Source organism: Strix aluco, chromosome 14 (assembly GCF_031877795.1).
Source record: "Strix aluco isolate bStrAlu1 chromosome 14, bStrAlu1.hap1, whole genome shotgun sequence".
NCBI classification, from domain to species: Eukaryota; Metazoa; Chordata; class Aves; order Strigiformes; family Strigidae; genus Strix; species Strix aluco.
Genome location: NC_133944.1, coordinates 12,567,100 through 12,592,216, shown reverse-complemented (window position 1 = coordinate 12,592,216; position 25,117 = coordinate 12,567,100). Strand labels below are relative to the sequence as shown.

Genomic DNA, 25,117 nt, shown 5'->3' with positions numbered 1-25,117 from the left:
CAAGCAATGCAAAAATGCCCATACAGAGACTTCCTCAGACTTATCAACATTTGTTTAGGTCAAACACTCCAAACACAGCAGTGTTTGCTGGGAGCATGCAGCTATTAGCAGGAGTCAAACTGTGCACTGGACGGACCTTAACTAATCATCCCCATTATGAGGATAAGAATCTGAGAGAGAGAACAAAACAGGTAAGAGTATTCTGATTGTTTAAGCTAATTAATTAAGCTAATTCTTATCCATATCAGTGGCTCCATTCCAGAAAACACATGTAATCTCTAATGGCACATTGCAGATGTGCTTTACTCATTGGACTAACTTATTTTCAGATACAGTTCCAGAATTTAACTTCTTCTGCAAAACTCATAGTACTTTGGGCATCTGCAAACTCACATCTGGCCACTGATGTATATCTGAGTAACTGTACCTGGGTACTCAAGCTAGTTCTGAGTGAACTAGTTTGGGTACTGTTGGCATTAATAGGTCCTGCTGCCCAGTTAAACCCACATGGAGCATTTCCTGATTTGCCTGATACTCCCTTCAGTTCCCAGACTATCATAACATTTTATATAGAAACCATCTTGAGAAACCCCACGCAAAGCTGGGGAGAGTGTTTTAAACTATTCTTTCCGATAATTTAGATATTCTGAAAGTGTTACAGGCATCTGCCAAGGCCTTTCTGCAGACAGCAGCACCATCCAGTGTTTTTGTAGTCAGCAGCAGTACTATTGTGCATCATAGCAGCCCTAACATGGAAACTCTAAGTGGCCACTGAATAAAGCTTTTTTTTTTTTTTTTTTAAATGTTTAATTCAAATCACATGGGTTATGATCTCAATTCTCTTTCTGGTTTTAGATGAATCATGAAAGAGCAAACAAAGGAATAGTGGTAATGTGTCTTACATCTTAGTTTTCTTCTTCTATAGATTTATCAGATCTATGCCAAGAGATCTCCTGAAGATGTTTACAGAATACTGCGGTCCTTTGGCACAGACTATGTGATCCTAGAAGACAGCATTTGTTACGAAAGAAGACACAGCAGAGGCTGTCGGTTACGTGACCTACTTGATATAGCTAATGGACATGTAAGTATCCCATACAAGATTTGTAAAGAAAATACATTTTGCTTAACTTCTTTTTGAAATACAATTACAATCTGAAGTAGCTTGCATTCTTTCCACTTCATCATGAGTGTGGGAAGTAAAATCTAACGGAGCCTTTAGACATTCTCCTAATCACCAAATTTAACACTGCTTGCTTTTAATGGTATTTGATAATAAAACAAAGGGGCAATTCAGCCTGGGCAAAATAAGTAATTGCTTCCTGATGAGCTTCAGGTTAGCAGTACACAGATAGTGTTCCCTTTCGGAGTGCAAATCACTTCATAGCTTCAATTCCCTTGGGACCAGTGGATGGTTGTATTACTCCATTGTGTCATTGGGAGTTTTCAAGCATTTCTGGGGTACCATGGAACCAGACCTCATAACCCAGAGCAGCAATGTGCCTCTGACAAATCAGCTTTATCCACGATAGAGACAATACTATAAATCCTACTGTTCAATGTTATTTTCTTCCTCTCACTTGTTTCATACAGTCACTGTTAACAAATCTGGCCACCCTGACCCTCTGAACATATTGCTGAGGTTGTTTTTAGCTTCTTGTTCTTCCCTAGAAACATCTAAAGATATTTCACAAATACGTTCAATTTCATTACAGATCATGGATGGTTTGGGAGAGAATGAACCTGATTTGAAACCTTCGCTGTATCCTCGCTTCTGTGAGGAAATTAAAAAAAATCTGCCTTCTTATACAATACACTTCACTAGAGTGTTTCAAAACAAAACATTCCATGTTTACAAACTTGCTAAGCATAAATAATGTTTCCAACCATGGCTTCAAGTTCAGTATTTTAATGCTAGGACCCACATTAGCAAATGCAGAATTTTACAAACATGTTACATTTGTAAGACATTTTACATTGATGGTATCTTGTTTAATTACTGTGATTCTTATTTTTTTTTAGGCAGTTTAGTTTTGATAACATTCTCGATGTTGCCAAAATTTTCAGATTCATAAATAAATGCTAGCAGGAACCATTTTGATTATGAAGTCTGACATTCTGAATACCTAGGATATAATTGTTTTCCAGTTTTAACTGACTGGAAGACACACAAAATGAGCAGCCTGCATGACCACTACAGAATAGCTAGTCTATGAAGTTCTGCTTAGCAGTTTCATTTTTACTATAAAAAGATAGAAATTCAATGAAAGCAGACCTGCTGCTCCTATACTGAGTAGGCATTATCTTTGTAAATCCTGAAAATGGTCACAAAAATTAAGTTTTGTCTTACAGTGTGATCCTCTTTGACAGATCCTTGTGCTCTTTCAGTGCCTCTTTTTTGAATTCTTTGGGAATGTATGCGGATATGAGTTTCCAAGCTTGTGAGTGCGATTTCAGAATCAGTGAGTGCAGATTGCAAACCAAGTTTGAAGGGTAAAACTTTAATCATTGTCCAGCATTTTTAGTGATACAGAAACATACTGTTTTATAACATTAAGCATTTAATGATGGAGTGTTACATATTTCTAATGAGAAAGGTTGGAGCATGCTTGATACCTGTTGCATGTTTGTATCCTCATAAAATGCTCAGAACAAACAAAAATCCAAATTTCTCAGCTTGGATTCTCACAACACTATTTTCTGTATTTGCTTTCTGAACTACAGGGGATTGTTTTCTCCCCACGTGAATTCCGGTAGGATACCAAAATTGAACACTGCCAACCTTACAAAAGAAACATTCATCTCTAAAATCAGCAGGAAACTTAGGTATTTAAAATATTTTCAGGTATTAGAGCTTTGCTTTACGTTATTTCAGACACAAAGCTATATATTTTAGCAGAAAATCATTGTGTCCTTGCTCTTTATCCTAAAAAAATAGGCTTCAGTTATTTTAAATTGACTTGGAAGATTAAGTGAAGACAGGCCTCAATCCTGAGAATTTTGTGATTTGTTTGTACCCTTTGTCTTTTTACCAGCTAGAACTTTGTGAATTGTATTGACTTTCTAAATGCTCTGTAGATAACACATGACTTCTGCTGTGTTTTAGCGCCGCTTTGGTTTTATATTGAAATTAGAGATTAAATCTGATTGAAAGTCTAACAGTACTCTCCAACTTTAATTAGACATCCACTAGGATCATTTGTTTCTTATGAAAAACAGAATTGTAATTGTAATCAAGTGCCTCTAGGCCAATGTTGAATTAACATTTGAACACCTATAAGAGTGTTTGTGGCCTGTGCAAATAACTCAGTTATAATAATTACCACTGCAATTAATTTCTAATGATGGGACACTTAAAGTGCTACTGATAGCAAACTCCACATTTAATTTAATCAAGATGTGTAATGAGATTAGCTTTAGCAACTGAGCTGTGTTCCAATTCCAAACAGTTTAAATGTTTCCCCTTTTTGGTTGTACTAAGATAAATTACTGAAGAGATGGAGATAGTTATGTCAGATGCTCAAACTATTTTATATTCAGTAAATACTCATTAGACAATGTTCAACATCTTTCTGCACTTCCACGCTAACAGAAAAGGAAAGTGTGCTTTAATCAGACTGTATTTAAATCAAACATTGACAGTAGCTGGGTTGTTAAACTGAGCAACTGAAACTCCTGAGTAATTTCTAGCCTGTATCCCTTAATGAGGTTGGAGACCACTGCAGTTTAACATAATACAATAATAAAACATTTTAATCAGTATTAAAACTTTAATTAGGCCTGTAATGATGCATGCCTTTTCTTGCTGAAAGCATGGGTCAGTGAATTCCTCAATGAGTGCCTTACAGTAATTGAAAACAAGCACATGTAAGGTAAAGTATGTCTAGGCTGTATTGTCTTACTTGAAAATGTGGTTGTATCTTTCTTTAAAGGTGCAGTAACTTTCCTCTGACTGAAATGAGAGACTCCAAGAGCCAGTGGTACCCTAGCATTTTCAGAATTTACTTGTAGGTAACAGCTGACACTAAGAAGTCCTGACCGTAACAGTAATTAGTTTTAAATAGACTTTTCTCTATTAAAAATACAGTCTCTAATCTTACTGAAGGAGAAATTTAACCTTTTCATAGAAACTACCAAGTGCAAATGTTTTTGTTTTGTTTCTGTTTGATTTTAAAAAACAAAAGAGACACCAAGCTAAGTTGGGTCTTGGGAAAGCATAAAACCCAGGGGCTGTTATGATCCAGAACCACCACAGTGACACAGATTCTTCTTGCAACACAAACATCCCCCAAAGTAGCACACAAGAAATTTGAAGTTTCAGATACGAAGTATTTTGGAGATTGCTTAACTCTTGCAGTTCAGTCTTTAAAGCCTAGGTAGCTTGTGACACTTTTAAACAATTCTAACGGTTCCTATATCAGAAAGATCTAATATTAAAGGAAAGGGCATGTTTCAGTGACTGTGTAGTACAGTATTCAGAAGATCAATCGCCTTAAAACAGTAAAACAGAAAATGCCAAGGAACAAAATCACTTACCAGCTCAGAGGAAAGCAGCACATGCCTCAGCACAGCCCTTGGAGAGGGGAGCAGCTGCTTCTCTGCCCCTCATTTAAAGGCTTGGCCTGAGCAAAGCAGGCTGGGGCAGGTGAGCCATTGGGGCTGGCTGAGGCACGGGGCTCTGGGGCAGGTGGTGGAAAGGGCTGTGTGGGCTCTTCCTTGCCATGGGGTGCAGGAATCTGAGAAGCCTAGGAGGTAGGCGGTGGTTTAACTGTCTGGTAATTATTCTCTACTTCCCGTGTCTTGCTATAATTTACATTCACTGCATTAAAAATGTGCAATTTTTTCTTAAATAACTTCACCTGTTCCTGGGCTACATCATCCTGATGCACCTGATTTCTAAGCAGTTGCTGTGGCATCACTGTTTCATTTATGACCCGCCCCCAGGAGCAGCCCTCCTGGCAATGCATTTACTGCAGTCCTACAAATAACTAGCACCGGGAACGGCACTATCATGACTTCTTGTCTGTGTTACCTCTTGTCTGCAAGGACCTTTAAGCTGTGCATTATCAGTGGAACTGTGGTATGAACTACTTTTTTTAGATCGCAGAGACAAAATGTTATCAAGTAGCTGGAACGTTTTTAGTGGAGAAAAGCCTTTGAGATCCACAAGTGTATTTTCAATTCTTGTTTCAATGTCTGCCAGTGAGATCTAACATAGTTATTTTATAATATGTTGTTGTAAAGAGATGTAATGACTATTGTATACTAAATAAATTGTGTAATTTGAAAATCACTTTTTTGAGTTTTATGTTGGGATGGATTGAGAAGGGTGCAGTTAGGGAATCAGCTTTGTTTCGGTCCATACGGAGGAAAGCAAAGTATTTCTCAAGCAGGAAGTTTTGCCTTTTCTCAAGCTTGTTACATTGCATGTATCACTGACTTTTTGAAATTTTTTTGTGTTCTAACAGCTTGCTGGACTTCCTTTCTCTGTTACAAGGTGAAGGTCTATCAGCCATGATTTTCAGCACTTATCACCCAACACACTTTAACTTTAGCAGGGTCACTGGACTGAGGCAGTCACTCCATTTACGTCAATATAATTTGCTTTGACCAGTGGGGGGATCTGCTTGTTTCCCCATTGCAGCTCAAGCTTTAGTATTCCTACTCAATGAAAAGAACCATGCATTCTTTGGGAGAGAAAAATTACACATATCAAGTCCTTTATTTGAATTGGGATGTCCTGATATAGGTAAGTTTTTGTAAGTCTAGGTGTTCTGGTGGCTGGTACTAGCCAGTAGGTCAGACTTAAGGACAATCAGCTTTCGTACAGCTTGGCTACATGTCATATGCTTGGAATGTTATTTTAAAAGAGGAGAAACACAAAGATTAATGTAGTTGAGAGGCAGACAGATTAAATACTAATATCCACATGATTATTTAAATTTCAAACCTTTACAAGTATTTTATACTAAATAAAATGTTCTTATTACATGTTTAAAGTCTGTAAAGACCATGGAAGAAGATTAATAAAAGTACCAGATTACTGATAATCCCACTACCTAGGGACCCAATGATTTAATTCAATTTTTTTTCTTCCCTCCTTCACCCATTGCAAAGCTTCCTGTTGTCAAGCCAGCTGGTCCTGTTCTTGGGTGATGTCAGTGCTGCACCGTGATAAGCTTTTTTGTAGGGGTACTGAAATATCTGTACGTCAGTGTAAATGCAGAACAAGCGAAGCTACGATTTCAGAAATTGCACAGTGATTAAAAGAGCAGCATGCAAATTAAAACAGATAAATTAAGTGGACTAATCAGTAATCCCTAGAAAGAGGAAAACTAGGTTTTAATAGGGCATGACAGCTGCACATGAGTATGTCCTACTACTGAGATTGTATCTACACAAGTTCCTACAATAGTTTTAAAATGTTTTCTGCCCTTTTGTTTTCTATAGTATATGCTGTAAAACGTATGGCTACCTGCAGTTACACAGGCAGCTCTGTGGTTCTGGCTGTTCCTGTTACTAATGTTTGTTTACACATCAGTGCCATAGGTGCGCTGGGGAAAGCAGCAGTAGTAGAGCAGCAACTTCAGTTTGGCTTCCAAGTTGCCCGTTTGGGAACGTAATGGGAGTCGTCTGGACCTCGGCAGCTCTGCAGCTGTGCCCGTGCTGCCCAGGCACCAAGCTCCAGGACTGGCTGCGGGCTTGCTTCCACCCTCCCCCAGCGTCAGGGACGGAGTAAGAGCTTCCACAAACAGGACCGAGACCTCCGTATCGCAGAAGACTCTGCAGTTGGGTTATTTGGGCACATTCTGGGGAAGGCGAGAGAGTTAAGTTTTTTCCCAGGTGCTCAGTAATGGGTTTAACTGCAATGCATTTAGAGTGAAGCTCCTCTCAACCTGGTATTCATATGGGAATGCGTTAGGATCAGAGGCTGGGGAGGAAAAGGAAGGAAAATAACTGGGGTGTTTGGAGATGTACTAGTGTCCTGCAGTTTGTCCTGCCCATCAAGCCTGGAGCTCTTTTGACCGTCTACCTCCTGTACCGGTACACGTGTCCTGTCGCACACTGTGAGCATTAAGGATCACAGGGCCTGTCCTACATGCCAGCTGCTTCTCGGCGCTGAAAATCCCAGAGTAGGGAATAAGCCTACAGGTAACACCACTTGAGTAGTTCTACTGAATGTAAAGTTAAGGATTTCTTCCTTCTTTGACTAATTGTCTGTGGCAAAAACCACAGCCATGCTATATGCAAAAAAGGACTTGCAGATCTGAGAAAGTACCAGTCCATGGCCCCAGCCAGCCCCAGCCTGCAGGGAAACTCAAAAATGGTAAAACGTGTCTTTTGAGTGTGTAACTAGAGCTTGAGTCCACACATCAGTTAGAATCAACTGCAGCTTCCCTCAGCCTTTCAGCCAGAACAGCGTGCGTGACTCATCTGGAGAAGTATCTGATCAAAGCTGAGTGAGAAATAGTTCAATAGAGTCCAAGCTTTAGTCTACCTTCAAAATATGCAAGGAAGAGACATCATACACAGAAGGCTTATTTATTATTTATACAGTGCCTTAGCCACACATGACACTTCACAGGCAAATAAGGACAATCCTTGCCCCAAGGAGCTTACAAGCTAAATTAGATTAAAACCAGCCAGAATGACAGTATATCCACAGTTATGGAAAGAACACAAGGTATGCAGACCAAATTACTGCTGTTTGGGGGAGGAATAGATTTTTGTGCATAATACATATTTACTTCATTTTCCATATCCTTTTTGTAAGTGCTATGATCACAAATACAGAAGCTGACATACCTGACCTGTGAACACTGCAAGATGTTTTAGCCTGTGTTTCCTCACAGGTAGATGTATCAGTAAAATTACAAGATCACAGACTGTACCATCTGTGAATCAATGGGTAAAAACGGCATCTAGCTTTTCCACAGGAAAATGCCACATCATCTGCAGTGTGTACCCACTGGTTAACTGTGTGCTCAAGATTTTCCAGTGTGTCACAAATGCACACAAGAACAAGATACTGTGTGAACATTTCTCATTTTGGAAACGTGCAAATTAATCTAGCCTGTGGACTGCACTGACCTTTTTTGTTTTTTTTTTTAAGATATGTTAAAAATAAAAAGCCAGACCTCCCAAAACAAGCTACTGATGCAACTGTAAGCAAAGAAGCTTTAATGTCTTTTACAATATATTGTTCCATGCTTTGTTTTAATGAAACAAATTATCTTAGAATCTATATGATAGATTCATATTATCAGCTGATAATATATACAATTTACATATTATAATATATTAAGAAACAGCACAGAATAAGGTGGTGTTCTTGCTGCACTTTGCTCCATTTATATAGACAAGTCTCAATTTAAAAAAAAAAAAAATCAAAATTTTATGGAGCCTTCTCTCTTCCAAATATTGTCAAGTTTAAAAGTCCAGAATACTAGCTGGACATTAAACAGTCTGAAAAAGGGACTGACAATCAAAAGCATAATATTCCACCCCCCGCAACCCCTGTTAGTTTTCCCCTGTGTTTCTCTGTCCCCAATTGATTATGATTTTCCACTAAAATGTATCTGAGGGAGGCCTGTATTATTATGTGCTGTCATTCATGGGTTTTGGAAAATCTGGGTGTAAAATTACAATGTACTGCAGAGGAAGTTAATCTGATTAAGGAAAACAGGATTTATGCATACAGCTGTCTATGTTATCACAGGGAAAATGTCCCTGTGTTTATTATGTTCACACTAATTCATCAAGAAATTAAGGATACTCTACAAGTAAGAATATTTTCTCAGATGACCGTGTAAAACGCTCTCTATATTTTATAACTAAAAATTCTTGGAGATATTTGGAATTTTGGGACGGGTCACATTTAATAATTTTTTTACGTCACTGGCTTTTTCTGATCCATTACATTAGTGCCAACTATTATTACCTCTGCAGAGTCACACCACCTTTTGAATCCATGAAATGAACAGTTTCAAAGGCGGCAATGAGTCCCTTACCATTTTTAAACATAGCACATGTCTGTGGGTCAGCAAATAATCTATTTAAATTATTCCTCTATATAATATCTGCAGTTTTCTTTCAAAGTTCTGTCTTAAACTGACACATAGAAACCCTTAAAACAACTATCAGAAATGACAGTAATATCTGGTTTGGGTATAATCCGGTCTACTATAAGTATAAACACAACTTGTGTTCACTAGTGTATTTCTCTCCAAAATAGGAAAATGCAGAAAGGTTCTTCCACAACCACCACGTGCTTTAGGGCTTAAGAGGAACAAATCTAGTACCTCACTTTCTTCACAAGTCAAGGCTGAGTAACTGCTGTTATGAACAGTCTCCAGAAAGAGACTGTCCATGAAGAACAGTTCACGGCAGGCTCTTTCAAGGCCTCAGTGCTACAGCAGTAATTACCACTGAGAACCTCAGCAGCTCCTGAGCCACGAAACCAAAAGTATCAGCTGTTAGTTCTTTACTGCTAAACTCCCTCTACGAGCATTTTTAAATATGCACATAGGAGCACTTGCTTTAAGTCAAATTAAAAATTGATAGGCACTTATCTCCACTTAAGAAACATGCACCCTTGTGTACATAACCTTGCAAATAATTCATCTACCAATTGCAGTAATGATTCAGCAGAACAAAGGCTAAGGTCCTCAGTTATAAAGGGAAAGCATCAAATAGATTTTCCTCAGCATAGTGAGCGCCACCAGTCCCCTCTTAATTGTAATGTAACACAGTGAGCTTTACTTGGTCTTTTTCCCCACCCCCTTCTTCACTGGAGTTGAGGATATTTTCTCTGATGTCATCCAAATCCTCATGATGCGCAGGTATGTGGTAAACTCTTCCCTTCAGATCTCTGTGAGTCTTCCAGCGAGCCCACATGAATACAGCACCAACCAGAGCTGTGTAAACACACGGGAGCAAAACAGAACGTCATTCAGAACCAAATAAAAATTTACATACAGAAGTGCTGCAGGATGGCTTAGACGGCCACCGCTCTGTGCCAGTACTGCAGCACCAGTCTGCAGTCAGAGCCAGCAAGGCTCTAGTTTTGTTTCTCAGCAAATGTTTGATTTTTGCACTCTTCAACAGACTTACAAGTGAACGTATCCACAGAAGAAAAGGCCTTTAAAGAGCATTTTAAAATAGCATTTAAAGTACAACTCTGAAGCTGCTGAAGAACTGACACCAGTGGTGTTCAGAGACGTATTTACTGTATTGAGTTAAACTTTGTAGGAGAAAATGTATACAAAAGGGTAGCACTTAGTAACAATGTGTTGACAGTAACAGATACAGATACACAGAAATGAAGCACAAGACAACACAAGACAAAAGAAATTACTCATACATTTTACCAGAAAAAAAAAGGTGCATTTTGCCTTAGCATCTGTGAATTTAAACATTTTTCTCAAATGCTTAGGTGCATTTTACACACTGACAGTTGTAAAGCTTCAACATCAGATATGTAAATTATGTAAATAGAAACTTAAGTAAATAGAAACATTATGTAAATAGAAACTTGTGTACCACTGTTACCAACTCTATAAAAGTTGATAAAAGCTCATAGTAAGACCTCAAACCATTGGATACCATAACTAACAATGCAGTGAATTAAAGAGACTGGACTCTTACAGAATACCTACATGGCAGAGCAGCATCTAGATGAGCTGGGGACTGAACCTGGTGTACACGGAGGTCTATGCCCTGCACTGTGCTCTGCAGTTACACCCTTCAAGCCGAATCAATGCGTTTAAGATGTATATTTATCTCCTCCTCCCTGCCCCCCCCCACCCCCAACAGAATGTATCGCACAGATTTTTACACATGTGGTAACATCTTGGTGGTCATTTTTTAGCTGAGCTGATTTTGAGATACTCAAGTCTTTTAATGTTCTACATCTCTCTTTTTCTTTTACTGTGACCGCTATTAGAAAGCCAATACTTAAAATGGATATAGCCCGTGTTCCAAGAGTGTAACAGGAGTGTAAACCAGAAGTACCCCCACTGAAAATAATCTCTCTTCCATACAGGTACCAACATTGCAAGCTCCTGGCTGATCTTCTGCTCAAGATCGAACCATCCTGAGCTGTCATTAAGCAGTGCTGTCATTAAAAGCATTCTGTGAAGTTTCTTGCTTCTTTGAGCCACAGCATTAGTGTTAGGGCAGCTGCAGGTGCCAAACCATCACTGTCTTTAACTGAACAAAATGAGCTGAAGTCCCCTCCTGGCAGGGCGGGGTGCGGAGGGTTCCTGTGGTATTGAACCAGAACCAACGTGAAGTTCCACATTTGAATTGAAAAGATGTAATCAGATGTCAGAAAAGCAGCTGTCTAATCTATTGGAAATTTGTAAATTTATAATTGAAGTTACATGAATTAATCACTTTTAAGTGCATTAACACTTTCTAGAAGCTGTGTAAGAGAAAGGGCATCTGAAATCTTGAGAACAAGGAATTTTATTAAAAATTCTCCTAACAAAACCTACAGTTGTGTGATAACACCAATGTTAACCACAAATGCTAAAATTTTCACGATAATGCACGCCACTTGGTTAAAAACAACTGTTTCTTACTCATCATTTAGACCTGAAAGATTAGCAGGATTATTAGGTAAAAGTTGTTGTTTCTTCAGTTGAGTTCAGTCAAGCACAGGCAGCAACACAAAGTCAGCTCACAATAAAACTGCTCTGACACAGCAAAAAACATTTCACATAAGGATCCGTTATCAACCTCAACTAACTGGGACTTGAAAAGCTGTGAAACCAGTTAGCTTCCCACATTATTTGCTGTTCACATTTGCATGGCAAACAGTATCTAGCAGAGTTGGGGAAAATGATGGTATTTCAGGTCGCTACACAGATGGATTCAAAACAGTCCATAATACACTTTCATACTTTTACTACAACTTCTGAATGAAACTTACATTAACACTGTACAAGCCATGAGAAAAATCCTACGTCCTTACTCAGGCAAACTTTCATGAAATTTGAATAAACAAGAAGGACTCAAAGATGTGATCCTTCCTCACTAGTGAGATCCTTCTTTCTCTTTCCTCTTCTTTTTGAGATCCAGTACCTAAGCCTGAAAATGGCTGAGGAAGCCAAAAGCAGCTCTTAGGAGCTGTGACACAACTGGTAAAATGCAACTGACTGCTCCTGTCTGACCAAGTGTATTCCTACCCGGCAGTATACTTCTCCTAGACTGAAAAATCTGTGTCATGCTCAGTAGTATTTTAAACAATGCTTATCTGGTAGCAATTTCTGCTTTTGCTGTTCAGTTGAATTTGCTTCCAATTACACATCTGAACAATTCCTTAGCAATGAAGTGAAAATATGCAGAAAATAAAACTGCAAAAACTTTCCATCGCTCACAAACGTTGATTCACGTAGCAATACATGCACACGGGGATGAAAAGTAAGTTACTGATGGAGCTGAGACCATGGCAAAGAAGTGAGGGCAGAGTCAAGTCTCCATTAGGAAACTGAGTTTTTCAGCAGGAGGAAGAGATGACAACTGTTCGGGACAAGATGGATAAATGAGTTCACCAAAGGTAATACCAGATGTAGTTGACATAACTACCTAACAGTGCCAAAAAGCAAATGCAGATGGCAAACATGGAACTAAAGCTCAGGCCTGTATCCTTGTGAAAGATCGCCAGTGTGATTTCACAGTTACGTCCAGTATAGCCATCAGGGCAGTGACACTGGAACGTGGTTGGTGACTGCGAGCTGCAGGTACCATAGTTACAGGGCCTTTTAGCACAGGCAGTGTAGACACACTGTCTACCAGTGGCATTCTCTGTGATCATGTGTCCTGGAGGGCAACTGAAAAGACAAAGGCAAAATGAAACCATTACACTTTGAGAAAAGTAGGCATGAAAGACAGCATTTAAGATTTAAAACAGTTCTTTGATGACACTCTATATACAGTTTCTGAAGTAGCTACTAGAAGTTACTCAGAATAATTACAGGATTACAGTCTTTTCTAATGCAGTCATACAACAATGAGCTCCACAGCTTTAAACCCAACATCTGGAGCTTTCAGAACTCGGGTAGTTCCACTGGCTTCTGCAAGATTACCCACATGAAAAATAGCTGGATTAGGGTCTGCAGATGTGTCTAGGCAGGACAAGTTATGCCTAGTGTTTCCATCACAGTGTATTTCCAGAAAAAAATACATTTCTACAAAACTCTGTTTGTGTGGAGAGTGGTAGTCAGTAATGCTTAAAATGTAAATTTTCACAGCACAACTAACTTGAATTAGTGTTGTCCTAATCTCAGCCCCAGGGCCACACAAGCACTCTGGCCTTAATGACTGGTGCTTCTAATGCAACTCGAGGGGCCTGTAAGGGACAGAGGTCACGGCATAAGACAGTATAAGAGGTCAGCCACTAACGAGTAAGCACACCTACATTGCACAGCACGAGCTTCACAAGACAGCTAGCCACGCTACTGTTCCACTCCACCCCAGATAACATACTCTCTTTTCCAGAATGTTTACAAGCATTCCCGATTTGCTGCTATTCTTTAAACGTTTTCAATCGAGACAGGCAGCCGAAACTGTTACAGAATCAACGGAGATACACTGATTTACACCAGCTAAGGGTAGCACCTAAAAGGACAGTGTTCTCAGAGTAACCTAGTGCCCATGCAGGCATCTAGCTTAGTGCTTCACTGTGGTTCAACTGATTTGATGAGACTGCCAGTGGCAGCCTTTCAAGCGGCACACTTCTTCAACATTCACCCTCTCCCACCTGAATCTGAAGGGTTTTGTGCTTTTCTTTTCACCAATTACCTGCATTCATGCATCATCCACAAATCAATACAAATAAATTCCTGGTTACACGGGTTATTCCTACAAGCCTCTGAAGAACAGCCTTCTTTGACGCCTTGGGCACTTAATACTGACACCAGCTCCTTCATGTGAGTGTCCAGAGGGATTCTGTAGTTATTAAATCTGACATCCTTCATACATCCTGAGGCAAGGCACAAAGAGACTGTTTTAAAAGCCATTCAGCAAGAATGATTTGAAGCAGCTGTAAGATTCAGCAGTTTGTTTAACAAAGGACCCAGGCTACCAAAGTTTAAATCTAGAACCGAATCTACCTAAACTTTCATAGCACTGTTCTCCACCTTTTGACTGAATTTGTTAAAGTTTTGATCATGATTCCCAGCGTCTTTCACAAGAACCAAGTGCTGCTGCAGGCTCCTATCTGCTTGCGTTCAAGACAGCAGAACACATACCCCTTCACTATGTTTTCAATAGAAAAGTCCTAATACTGTGGAAAATCTGTTATATTCTTCAATGTGTACCAGTATAAATTGTGTTTGGTTGATTTCTAGTTGTAGTTTACAGCTTAACTTTATAGAAGAGCAAACCACAAATAATGGTGACACAGCCTCGGGTCACTGATACGAATTTTGTACTGAAGATGTGTGACATTAATTTCGTATACACAAGATGCCTCAGCATAAAAGCATACACCTTGATGAATTAAGTACATTTTATAACTTCAAAGCCCTTAAAGTTTCAGCTGCTTAACAGCAACATTAATTGTCCTAATTAAAATGACCTTCATGTAACCATTTGACTTTAATCTATTTACTTGAAAACAAATACTATTACTCCCAGAAGTAAAAATTCAAAATACGGTCCCTAGTTTTCAGCATAAACCATAGTTATTAGAATGCTTCTAGTGAAACAATAGAAAAGTCTTTTTCTAAATAATTTGTGATATAATTATGTTGTAAGTTGTTATTCTATTCAATGCATATACATTTTATATGTTTTCTCCTCGCACTTTCGTGTTATTCACTGAAACACTTTTATCTAGTGAAAATATTATCACCTTGTTTCAAATGGATTTACTAGAATTTGGTTAACAAGGTGAAAGGCATGGGGGAGAGAGAGCTGACAGACAGATGCCAGGCACACTTAACCAAGTAATGGTGTGTGTCTTCCTTGTCAATATAGAAGACGTGCTGCATAACTGTGCATTGCTTATACTGTGACTTTAGGAGAAGGGTGAGCTGCCAGCTGGGGACAGAGTAAAAAGCTATTATGGATATCTTAACCTTACATTTCTCTATACTTCTCCCTTGTGTAACTATTAAATTTCCAAGCTGAAAACTGATTTGTTTTTTTAACAGACATCATGACTTCGTCCACTCAAAAATTTAAATTGTTAGCTCTAATTCAGTAAACAATTTCTAATTTTAGTTAATGCTTCAACTGAGTGACTGTAAAATCTGGTAATACAAAGGTAGCACATAAAGGTAATAAACTAGAGTTTGCTGTGTGCTATGCAATGCACATATAAAATGGAAATATTCCCTTCAGCATAGGGATGGTTGTATTCGGTCAGTTGGGACAGCTGCCAAATGGACTGGACTGAACCCTGCAATGAACCACTTCAGTGTATCTAATGCAATGAGCCACCCACACTCCACCTGGGATAAGCTTGCAGAACTCCAGTTACAAATACTCTACATACAGTCTTGTGAAGAGGTTACCATCTTTGTTACAAGTCCAGTAGCTGACAGTATTTGCACATAATTCCCTGTTGTACCTTTTTTCTAGCGAGAACAGATTATTTGTCCCTTTTGCAAAGTGTCATGCAAGAAATCTGTTTACTTTGGGCTCTACATAAACAAGAAAGCTTCTCGCAATATGCCCATGTAGTACCAATAAACCTTCACTTTTACAGGTCCATATTCTGAACAGTGAGATCAAGAATTCCTCACCTTGAAAACTCTTGTTTTGATTGAATGGGTAAGTGTTTCCAAGGACCAAGCTGCTGGGGTCAATCACAATCTCTCTGTATATTCCCAGTGCTTTCAGAATTTCTCTCTTCCCACCTCCTTCATAAAGGCGTAGAGTGAATTCATTGCCATTTCTCTCCAGTGTGATATGATGCCATTCACCATTATCAATGTGGTAGGAGGGAAGGCTTACAGAATAGTCTCCATCACCCAGATTATACGAGACCACCAAGAAACCCCGAACAACCTTGCGAATAATTAACAAAGTAGTAAGAAAGAAAGGAAAAGTCATCACCTGACATTTTGTATTGACCTGTAACTTCAATCTTAAAGCATCTATTTAAATTTAGGGTATGTTTATACTGCACCTACAGTGTAATATAAAGGTACTTTGGGCGCTACTGAGCTAGACAACCTAAATACTGGTAGCGGTGTACTCACAGCAGTATGTAATTCACTCAGAGGAATTTTACCCTGCAACTCTCTTGGGCAGATTTATGGGATTCTTCAAATGGCCAAGAATCTGGTGCATCATCTCTACACTGACAGCTCAAACCAACCTGGCTGACTCATTCAGCGGTATGTATAAAATGTTGTTATTTTGAGAGTCTGACATCATTAGAACTGCTACAGGCACCTCTCTTGGCAGAGTCTGAACTATGCAGAATCGGCCACTCGTGATCACAGCTGAATAGGACACAAGAGTAGACACACCATTCATCCTATTCTGTAGAGCAAACTATACTTCACTGTAACTGGCAATAAATTCCCTTGAAATCCAATGGGATACCATGGTTTTGTAGTCAACATCTTAAGTGAAGGACCAGGTCTGTAAGCATCCATAAAACAAATTCCAAAGCTTTTGTGCTTAGCATAAGGTTTTTGGTTCTATTTCCGACTCTTGAGCTAATGTTTCTCTGGGCTAACTATTCACTGGCATTGATTTAACTTTATGCTATCACTGCCTGGAATGCCTTGCTCACCTGCAGGGTGATGTGTTCATCCTTATTTCGAGACAGCACGCTCATGAGGACACTGTCAGGCTGCCGTGTCCTAATCATGGCTTCAAACAGCGTCCTACGGGCTGGGACGCTGACGGGAAGCTGATAGCGAATGTGACTTCCTGGGCCAAATGTATATTCTTTGGCAGCTAAAAAGACAGGATGAAGACCTTTAAACCACTTTGTAGAGAGAAGAAAATATTACTGTTTCCATTATTTTCATAATTAGGGTTGAAAGTAGAAGAAAAAATTGGCATGCACGGCATGGATCCATGAGACATAACTTGTCTTACGGGACATGTCCCTTTATCTATTTCCAGAACTTCCCCAGTCATTCTCCCACTTCATCTTCCTCCATAAAGAGATGATCTCCCTCCTGACTTGATCCTGCTAATGCTTCCCCTTACAATGCTCACACAGTATGATAGCAGGAAAGCAGGAGCTCTGACCAAGACAGAAGAAGAGACTGCAGACAAAGTATTAAGTACCACAACCGATTTTCACAACCTATTTTATAGTTTTCTTTTTACTGCAAACTTTGGCTCCATGAGGGCTAAAGAAAAGATCCTACTATACCAAAAGCACAGATCCTTAGGCCAACAGAGTCTCCTCCAGACACCAACAGAGCAGTAACTTCCAATTCCTGTTGTGAAGTTCTAATTCTGCACAGTAAGTGGTACTGGCACACTCACATTTAAGTTTTAGGTTACTAGATATTTCTGAAAGTGTAAACAGATGCAAATTCAAAAAACTGTGATGAGAACAAATAATTCTGTTCACAATTCTTTTGTCATGCAGTCTCCATTACACAGTTATTGCACAAACACTTTCAGGACTAAAGAAATTACCTGATATTGAGAATGTAATTTCTCAAAGGGAATTAGAAAAGAAATTGTTAAAAATTGCAGAAAACTACACTGAAACATGGCTTTACACAATGTAAACATCAGAAACCACCTGCAAACATTTTAAGTTTTCTGTATTGTAAAATTTACTAGCCTATCATAACGTAACAGAAAAACAGACTTCACCTTTATCACATCGATAGCCATAGTAACCCGGCAAACAATGACAAGCAAATGAGCCCCAGTCTCCAAGACACCTCCCATGAATACCACAGGAAGAAGACCCCAGGGTCTCACAGCTCCCATCCGTAAGTGCGCAGCCAGGGAAGCTATTCAGGGACTCTGCAGGAGCCTGAAGATCATATACCTTCAAGAGAAAATTGTACGACACTGAAATATTACTTAAGAAACACGTACGGTTCATTTTTAAACAGAAATAGCTATACCATATAACAGTCTGTTCTTCATCTGCAATGCTTAAGATGCTAAGTTTGCTTTTTGACATTCAGATTTATCAACTTATTTTGCCTTTGAATAAACTCAACTGACTATGAAAGGAGAAAAACACTAGTACTTCCGAACAAAGCAGACAGCTGGCAGAAATATACCATTATACAAATGCCATTCAGAAGTTCCCCGAATGTGCAAAGAAGCTTGGAAGACAGCTGCATGAAGTAGGGGATAAACAAAGGCACAGTTTCTAGCTCACAAATACATCTGTTTGTAATTGAGAAGTAATTTTTCAAGGTAGCTATTTTAATTATGACAGAAAAATACAGAATTTTCTTGTATTTTACACTCACACATACAGGCATTGAACAGGTTAATGGAAGTCAAAGTTTCAGGTATAATACAAATCTCCCAAAAATTGAATAAAGAAGTTTATTCCTTTGCTAAAGCGAAATGTTACACTTCTCTTACCTGAGTATCCAAGACGAAATTGCGCAAACAACCAGAAAAGTGTTTGTGTAGCAACTGTGGATAAGAATATGGTAATGATTCTTTTACACCACCCAGCTGTAGAACATGGTTCACATTCAAATACCTTTAAAAAAATATATGAATAATAAAAACAGACGTGAATTTACCTTCAAACATGAGCATTATATAATAAGGCAGATAAACATCTACACTGCATTTCCAATTAATAGAGGCTTTATAAAATAACAAAAGAATACAAGTATTTAATCATCTTCTTTCTCTGAAATACAGTCAGTAAGCAGAAGCTGGCCCTTTAAAATAAAGGGTAATTTACTTTTTTAAAATGACCATGAAGTCTATTGGGAGTTTAACTGTGGGACATTATTCCAATTCAGGTATGTTTGTGTACAAGTCAGGAACAGCTGTGATATTTTAGACCCCATGTTCTCCTTCAACTGCTTCTGTGTATGCACATTCATCCTATGCTGTAGGAATACTACAAAACTGTTTTATGTATGATAAAGGCCAGAAACCTGAAAGTTGGGTCAATGTGGTCTGAAAGGTACGGTACAAATGTCCAGGCTCTGCAATGTCTCCCAATCATCTCTCCGAGCCAAAGAATTCCATTTTAGTCCTCACAGTTTCTTTTTCCCCGAGTTATCAACTCCAATTTTTGTTTTCATTTGTTCTTTTATTTTTCCCTTTTTTTGTGTGCTCTTTTCATGCCCAGGAGGGCTCCATGCATCTGCTGACAAGGCTTAATCCCAATGCTAATGAGCACACTTGCTGGGACTATATATTCCACAGCTCAAGTATCTTTATTAGTACAAAGGTTTCCCTAAAATATAACCTAAATATTCCTCACTGTAACTTAAAGCCCTTTACAGAAGAGATTGTCTAAATCCTCTTTGTAGCATTCTTTTATATACACTGAGACTTATCATATCTCTCCTCAGCTTTCCCTTCTTTCAGTTAAGTGACCTCAATTCCTTCATTCTTAAGAGGTCTTATTCTCAAGGCAAGCTGATTACAGTCACTGCTCTTCTCTGGACTCTACCCAGTGGGTACACCACTATCCCGCACTGTGGTGCACAAGTTGGACCCAGCACTCCAGCTGAGGCCCAGCAATGCTAACCAGCGTGGAAGGATTATCTTCCATGTCTTAAGAGATGTACACATGTTGAGGCATTACTGTGTAGTGCTTGCCTTTTTCACATTAATGCAGCATTGCTGACTCACTCACTTTCCGACTACCATCCATATCTTTTACAACTTTGCAGTTGTTCCCTTCTCTCTATTTGTGAGGGTGGTCATTTCTGCCTACATGCAGTACTTGGCCCTCTGTCATAGTAGAAAAATAACAGTGTAGTTCCAGGTCCTATTTTCAGTTTGCGGAGTTCATTTTTAATTCCAAGCCATGTCAACGTACTGGTCATTTCTCCCAGCTTGGTGTCATCAGCACAGGCAACAGGCATCAGTTCAAAGGACTGAATTATACTAAATCCAAACCCTTGAAGAATACAGCTGAACACATTCTTCTGCTTTGAATGTAATAACTGCTTTTTGAATAATATTTTCCATGTTTTTCAGTTTTAACTGAGGCTAAGGGCTGACTCAAGAGTAAAAGCAATTTAAACCACCAGAGTCATTATCACACCTTGGCTGTCTTACTTTGCTGGAAAACAAACACTGGTCGATTGTATGTCTCATTACGAGACACTGCAGCCCACAGTCAGGCACACTAGCACCAGCCTACTTTACTCAGCAGTTTAAAGAAGCACAGCAGGCTGAGAGCTGAACAGCTGAGGTATGGATAGAGGTGCACCCCTCTGACTCTGCCATAACAGCAGCCACCTTGGATCAACCAGAGACCCCGATGTGTTAATCTGCCTTAATACATTTGCCAAAGGTTGTCAGTAGGAGCCCTCAGCCTTACACCAATCAGATAGTAAGATTGGTTGAGGATCCAGAGATATTGCCATTAAAAAGTCAACTGGCCTAATTTCATGAAGTTTTCAAGAACAGGCTTACAGTGACTTGATAAATCAAGTGGAGAAATCCTGTGGGTAAGGGTTGGTACACAGTAGCAACAAAAGCTGCTGTATTAACCACACAGTGTTCTGGGGTTGTCATTTAGTGTTGCAACACTACTCGAAGGAAGACTGGTTCCTTAAAATTTATTTAGCACTTTAAAGTCCAGACTTGACCCAGAAGGTCCTAGAGAAAAGCAAATGCTTTTATGCTCCTTATCATTAGTAACTTGGCTTCAATTTGGTAGGTAAAATGTTCAAAGGCCTTAGAATAAACTGTCTTTCAGTGAATCTCCAGAAATATACCTTGTTCTTCGTGGAACAGACCCAAAGACTTCACAATTTGTACGATTTTCAGTGGACAGCCATTTGTCTACTCCTTCTATCTCTGAAACAACAGCTGCACTGCAGTGATCCAAAATGAATCGAACATCCTACATGAAAAAATTAAGAATTTCTGTAAAATTCAGTAACAAGTTATATCGAAATTTCATCTTTTTCTTTTTGCATACCATCAAGCAAAAAGGGTTGGGTTTTTTTCCTGTTCTGTTTTCCATCTTGCAATAACCAGTAAAGCCAAGATGGAACCATTTAACAAAAGCAGCCACTTAATTCTGCATTTAATTTATGCTTCTCGGTAGTTTAACTACTTTTACAAAAACTGTAACTGCATTTGAAAAGAAATATGGTTTTTGTGCATAGGTAATTGATTTCAATGTCCAAATATGTACACTGAATGTGCAAATTACAACTAAGCCTTTATGCACATTCCGCATGTACTGCAGAGCTTAAAAAACAGGGAAAAACGTTCCCCTGATTTCGGAATATGGATTACAGCATAGGTAGATTTGGAACTGACAATGCTGTCTTCCCAAAATTTGCATTATTCATCAAATCTACAAGCACAGTTAGAATAATACATATAATTACCCAGTTTATTTTTTCTACCCTCCTGGTTTCTGCACAGGGAAATGCTATTGGAAATATAAATAACCTGGTGCAGAAAAAAAAAAAAAAAAATGAAGTAACTGACCTGACCATTGGTTCTGACTTCTAGTTGATGCCACTTTTTGTCTGCTACATTCAGGTGACTTGGAAACTGCAGCATCACAAAACCTGAGCCATGGCTCATCTTCAGCACAGGAATACCACTGGAGAGTTCTAACACAACATGAACAAGAAATTAAATTCAGCTACAAGAATCTTTCCATTTTGGATATGTTAGCAGTTAGGGAATGTACTGATTTAATGCTTATTGCTAGTCACATAAAGTGGGCTCCACTACAGAAATAACTAGAATTATATTCTATGACTTCTATTACAGAGAAATACTCATTCAATGTAGTATTTATTTTTATACTTTGGATCGTGCACACTTCGCTGTCAAAACACTGAAACTAATTCCTGATAATCAATCTGCAATTTTATAATTCTCTAAAACAATTAACACATGGAGGTTTTACTCCCTCCCATCTCCTACTCAAATTTACAAGTAACTGCAAAACAGGGCCAAAAAAGGTAAATGATTAACAATATCCAACATTACCTCTCAATTAATTTGGAAAACATAAAACGCCAACCATACTGTGCATCTTGTATATTAATTCACAAGAAATAAGCAGTAGTAACCTTTTAAATATGTGTCAACATAAAGTAATGAGTTCTACTTGTGTATAAATGTTCCTACAGTGGCACTCTGGGGCTGGATTCATCCATCAAATCATTGCCTGTTTAAAAAAAAAGCGCAAAAATGCCCCGAGACTGAAAGCAGTTTAAGTGGATTTCTTTTCTCACTAAACTAGATAAGAATGACATGCGACTAAGACTGCATTAATCATGTAATATTTATCTTCAAAGTACCTAAATTCTTTTATAGCACTACAGTTTTCCTAGGGGGATTATATATATATATATATATATATATATATATATATATATATATATATATATATCAATCTGTCTATTTTGCTTTCCCCTTGATTTCTACAACTCTGCAATGGACCTAAAGCCATAGGTGCAGCCTCAAAAATAGACATCAAAGAAGAAAGACCTGTTAGGAAATGTTTCAAAATATTTTCAAACCAGAAAATAAATAACTTCATAAAATGGAAAGAAATCACACTGTAACTACTACACTGTTCACAGGCAACCCATACACAGAAGACATTTAAGTTTTTCACACACTTTTGCAGAAGTACCTATTGCAATGAAGTTTTCTGTACTCCCGGGTTCTGGATTTGATAAAGGACCACTATATAGTAAAAGTCCATCTGGAACCACAGTAATAAACTCTAGAGAGAGTGAGCTTTCAAAACAAGGCCTGATGGGAGGAAACCATGCATAACCATTTCCATGGAAACTGTGTTTAGTCTGCTGGCAGTCTGGTCCATGGAAGGAAGCAGGACAAAGACATCTGAAAGAACACACACAAAAAAATAGTCAAAATTCCCCAACGTTCAATTTCTTTTTTTAGTTTTACATGCAACAAATATAGCACTTAAATCACAGCAAAAAAATAGCAGTGAAGCAATAAAGATTTTGGCAGAGTCTCAGGGATGCTTGGCAATTATGAAAATACTTTAAGAGTATAAAGCATATTTATCCGCTATATTATCTCCACCAAAAAAAGTATTTTTGAGGCCATGTTTTGAGAACTTATTTCCCTAAATAATTAACATAGAACACCAAACATCAATTGGTCAATTTATTACAGAGAAAATTCAGGGAGGTTAATTCCTAGATAGAATAAACCAGTATAATTTCACTAAAGGAATACTGGTGCATGCCAGGTGATGCTACAATAAAGCAAGTTTCCTATCTAATGTTTTCTAAGTTCCTTATTACCCATTGTTTAAAATACATTTCACTCCTCCTACACGCCTGCTGCTACCACTGATATTTACCTTTATTATTACTCCTCCGGAAAAGAAAAAAAAAAAAAACAAAACAGAGCACTCCTCCCATTCCTTCATACTGAATTAGGTGCTCTTAAAAAATGACACGTGTTAATTGTACCACTGTTTTTTCCCCAGAGTTTTCTTTCTTTCTCACACGGACTATTTCCACCACTTTCAGCACTACAGCACCATTACTGGGCCGTTAGTAAAGACACTGTTGTCGTTCGGTTTACATTCCAGTGTACTCATGGGGTTTTTGTTTCTCCTTCAGTCAGAAGTACATCTATGAGTTTTTTAGACCTCTATCTTGTAAGCTCCACTTAACACTTTAAAAATAGAAGAAAAAAAAAGTAAGAGAATCTGCAATACAAGTTTCCTCACCTGTAGCCATTCAAAGTGTCAATACACATCCCACCATTGAGACAAGGGCTTCGAGGGTAGGAGGAACACGACTGATGGACTCGGTCCCTAGCTGAACAGGTGCAGACTGCGTTGATGGTGGTTGTTACCGAGACAAATGACACACTTCCAGTATCCATCACGGTTGGGATATCGCTCACGGCGAGGTAGTTTGTACACCCGTTGCCCTCACTACAATTTGCGCTCCTACATTCATCTACATCGATCTGTGAAATGTTCAATTGTAAAGCTGACTGGATCTAAGAGAAAACACAGTTTAACACATCACCAGTGACGTCTTACTGAATGCTTTTACTTACTCCTTAATTTCTGAAAAATCTAAGTCATCACAGACTTAATGGAATGCTTTAGTTTCTTGAGTATTAATTAGTAACATCCCTGACTATATACAGGCAAGCAAAATAATTTGACAAATACTGGAAAAATTTGAAAAAATTTACAGTAGCAGTATTTCCTAAAAACTTAATCATTGACATGACTGACTGTGCACATGTTACATCTGTCCTGGCCTAACATGATTTCCAAGGGCCAAAGGTCTAAGAGCAGTGATACTCCACCTTCTGAGCTGTGTCATCTGCCTCACACTTCTCTGCACTCTGACAGCAACAGGCATGTTTTAGCTCAAGCCAGGATAAAAATTCTCCCCTGCGAGTTATACCCAGATTTTATTTCTTACTTTCGCTCACACATAAGGCTACAGACACAGAAAAATGCAGGGCTGAGCTGCATTCAATAATAACATCCACAGACAGCAGCCTGACAAGACAACTCCATAGCCATTAGAATTCAGTCCATTGATATGTGCCCCATAAACTTGGATGTAATGTCAAACTGTTTGAAACAAAATACAGTCAACTCAGCATACTGGATACTGTATTCCATTCTACATTAATCTTTGGTAGTTCATTGCTTTTATCATTAATTGGGGTTGCACCTGAAAGCCCAAATACTCAAATAAAGACAAGAGCCTCACTGTGTATACAGGTCTTGTAACACAGTAATAGTGTCTCAGCAGTTTGCAACTTCTAATCCAAACAGACCAAAGAAGTAGCAGAAAGCACAAATAAGGGAAGCAAGCTGCTCACAATAAGCCTGAGAAGAGTAACGGGGCTGCCATTGTTTCAGACCTTTTGTACTTCAGCCAGTAACCTACGCACTGGACTAAGTTATCACAAAGTTTGTTCCCTGGCACAACAGATTTCTTCCTTCTATTTGTTTGGGGATTTTGCA

The 25,117-nt window shown here is 38.6% G+C and overlaps 2 protein-coding genes across 11 annotated transcripts in view; one reads left to right on the top strand and one right to left on the bottom strand.

Moving 5' to 3' along the window:
* The window catches only part of DPY19L3 (dpy-19 like C-mannosyltransferase 3), a 38,815-nt gene extending 33,525 nt beyond the window's left edge, over window positions 1-5,290 (top strand). For 3 of the 10 annotated variants that reach the window (XM_074839940.1, XM_074839941.1, XM_074839948.1), the window contains 3 exons: window positions 59-191; window positions 926-1,084; window positions 1,716-5,290. In XM_074839940.1, the coding sequence (XP_074696041.1) occupies window positions 59-191; window positions 926-1,084; window positions 1,716-1,877 (454 nt within the window). In that variant the 3' untranslated portion in view covers window positions 1,878-5,290. Of the gene's footprint in view, window positions 1-58; window positions 192-925; window positions 1,085-1,715 lie in introns of those variants that run through there. The other 7 variants (XR_012625138.1, XM_074839945.1, XM_074839942.1 and 4 more) reach the window with 7 other exon arrangements.
* A 2,236-nt stretch (window positions 5,291-7,526) lies between these two features.
* The window catches only part of LOC141929557 (neural-cadherin-like), a 66,876-nt gene continuing 49,285 nt past the window's right edge, over window positions 7,527-25,117 (bottom strand). Inside the window, exons 22-32 of the mRNA XM_074839201.1 lie at window positions 23,849-24,126; window positions 22,769-22,983; window positions 21,604-21,731; window positions 20,877-21,004; window positions 18,541-18,664; window positions 17,806-17,986; window positions 16,757-16,923; window positions 15,756-16,020; window positions 13,807-13,987; window positions 12,592-12,836; window positions 7,527-9,917 (exon numbers count right to left, since the gene is read on the bottom strand). Coding sequence (XP_074695302.1) covers window positions 9,733-9,917; window positions 12,592-12,836; window positions 13,807-13,987; window positions 15,756-16,020; window positions 16,757-16,923; window positions 17,806-17,986; window positions 18,541-18,664; window positions 20,877-21,004; window positions 21,604-21,731; window positions 22,769-22,983; window positions 23,849-24,126 — 2,097 coding nt within the window. The 3' untranslated portion in view covers window positions 7,527-9,732. The remainder of the gene's footprint in view (window positions 9,918-12,591; window positions 12,837-13,806; window positions 13,988-15,755; window positions 16,021-16,756; window positions 16,924-17,805; window positions 17,987-18,540; window positions 18,665-20,876; window positions 21,005-21,603; window positions 21,732-22,768; window positions 22,984-23,848; window positions 24,127-25,117) is intronic.